We start from the raw sequence: 1,627 nt of genomic DNA, 5'->3' as shown, positions 1-1,627 counted from the left end.
GAAAGGCAGTATTGTAGTATTGTGTACAGGGAAGAACACAGACTGAGTCCAGACTGTCTGGCTTTACATCCTGCCTTTGTTTCTGTGTTACCTAGCAAATTATTAACCTTTTGTGTCTATGTTTCCTTAAATAAAATGAAGATAATAGTATCTTTTCATAGAGTTGTTGTGAGGATTAATAATGAACAATGCTTAGAATAATGTTTAAGCCCAAATATATGGTGATGTTTATTAACATATACACATAATATATGTATTAGCTATTAGCTATTTACTGTTATCATTTTGATGAGTGCATAATAAAAGGTTTGTTAAGACATTCTCAGATCTTTTCTAGGATATTCATTCAATGTTAAATGCCAGGCTTTTAGATTTTAATTTTCAATTACGAAGTAGGTAGAACTGAATACGTCTGTTATAGGAAACAGAATGTGTTTCAGGGTTTTTTCTGTTTGAGATGGAGTCTTACTCTGTCACCCAGGCTGGAGTGCAGTGGCGCGATCTCAACCCACTGCAACCTCAGCCTCCAGCTTCAAGCAAATTCTCTCTGCCTCAACCTCCCAAGTAGCTGGGATTACAGGCACACACCACCATGCCTGGCTAATTTTTGTATTTTTAGTAGAGATGGGGTTTCACCACGTTGGCCAGGCTGGTCTCGAGCTCCTGACCTCAAGTCACAAAGTGCTGGGATTACAGGCATAAGCCACCATGCCTGGCCTTGAGGGTTTGTTTTTGGGATGGAGTCTTGCACTGTCACCCAGGCTGGAATGCAGTGGCGTGATCTCAGCTCACTGCAATCTCTGCCTCCTGGGTTTAAGTGATTCTTCTACCTCAGCCTCCCAAGTAGCTGGGATTACAGGCATGCACCACCATTCCCAGCTATGAGTTCTAAACATCCTTTCTGGATCCATCTCACACTGTTTATGTTCTACAGACTCCTTTGATTTTTAGAGAAACTCAGAACCCCTATGTCTAGGTATTCTACTTGCAGATGGACTAGAAAGTGGTGTGAAGCATTTATGTCAATTCCGAGCTCCAATATACGGTGAAGTCTGGTTTCTTGAACAATGCTTTTTTCATATTCAAATCCATCCCCTTGGATACTAAGGAAATCAGGAATTAGAGTCTGAAGGAAGCCTGAAGGGCATAGCTGACTGGACATGATGAAATGGAGAGGCTTAGTTCCAACCTAACAAAGCTTAAATCATTCCTTTGGGAACAGAAAGTAGAAGTTTTAGATCGTTTTTCTAAATATAGTCCTGAAATTGACAGCAGAGAAAGCTAACATCATTTGGGATAAATAACCTTACCTAGTGAAATGAAGTTGCTGTAGTTCTCCCACATTACATCCCTATATAAGTCCCTCTGAGCAGGATCCAGGAATTCCCATTCCTCCTGTGAAAAGTCTATGGCCACATCCCTGAATGTCACTGAACCCTGAAAAAACAAACTCAGTTATTACTTGTGAAAATAAATTAAATACTTTTACAATGGAAAGAGGGGAGATTGAGGATTGCATTGCAGAGAGGGGTAACATGGCATGCAAACGGCACTGGGCTGAAAACTTGTGACATGAGTAGGGGCCAGTAAGAAAATCAGTATTTCTGAAGCACTGAGCCTACATGTT

The 1,627-nt window shown here is 40.7% G+C and overlaps 1 protein-coding gene across 2 annotated transcripts in view; it reads right to left on the bottom strand.

The window, feature by feature from the left end:
- ZFP14 (ZFP14 zinc finger protein) overlaps nucleotides 1-1,627 on the bottom strand; it is a 43,717-nt gene that overhangs the window by 24,084 nt on the left and 18,006 nt on the right. For both annotated transcript variants that reach the window (XM_011950622.1, XM_011950621.1), the window contains exon 3: nucleotides 1,311-1,437. In XM_011950622.1, coding sequence (XP_011806012.1) covers nucleotides 1,311-1,437 — 127 coding nt within the window. The remainder of the gene's footprint in view (nucleotides 1-1,310; nucleotides 1,438-1,627) is intronic.

Source organism: Colobus angolensis, unplaced genomic scaffold (assembly GCF_000951035.1).
Source record: "Colobus angolensis palliatus isolate OR3802 unplaced genomic scaffold, Cang.pa_1.0 Scaffold31, whole genome shotgun sequence".
Taxonomy (NCBI): Eukaryota; Metazoa; Chordata; class Mammalia; order Primates; family Cercopithecidae; genus Colobus; species Colobus angolensis.
This window is presented reverse-complemented; position numbering and strand designations above follow the sequence as displayed.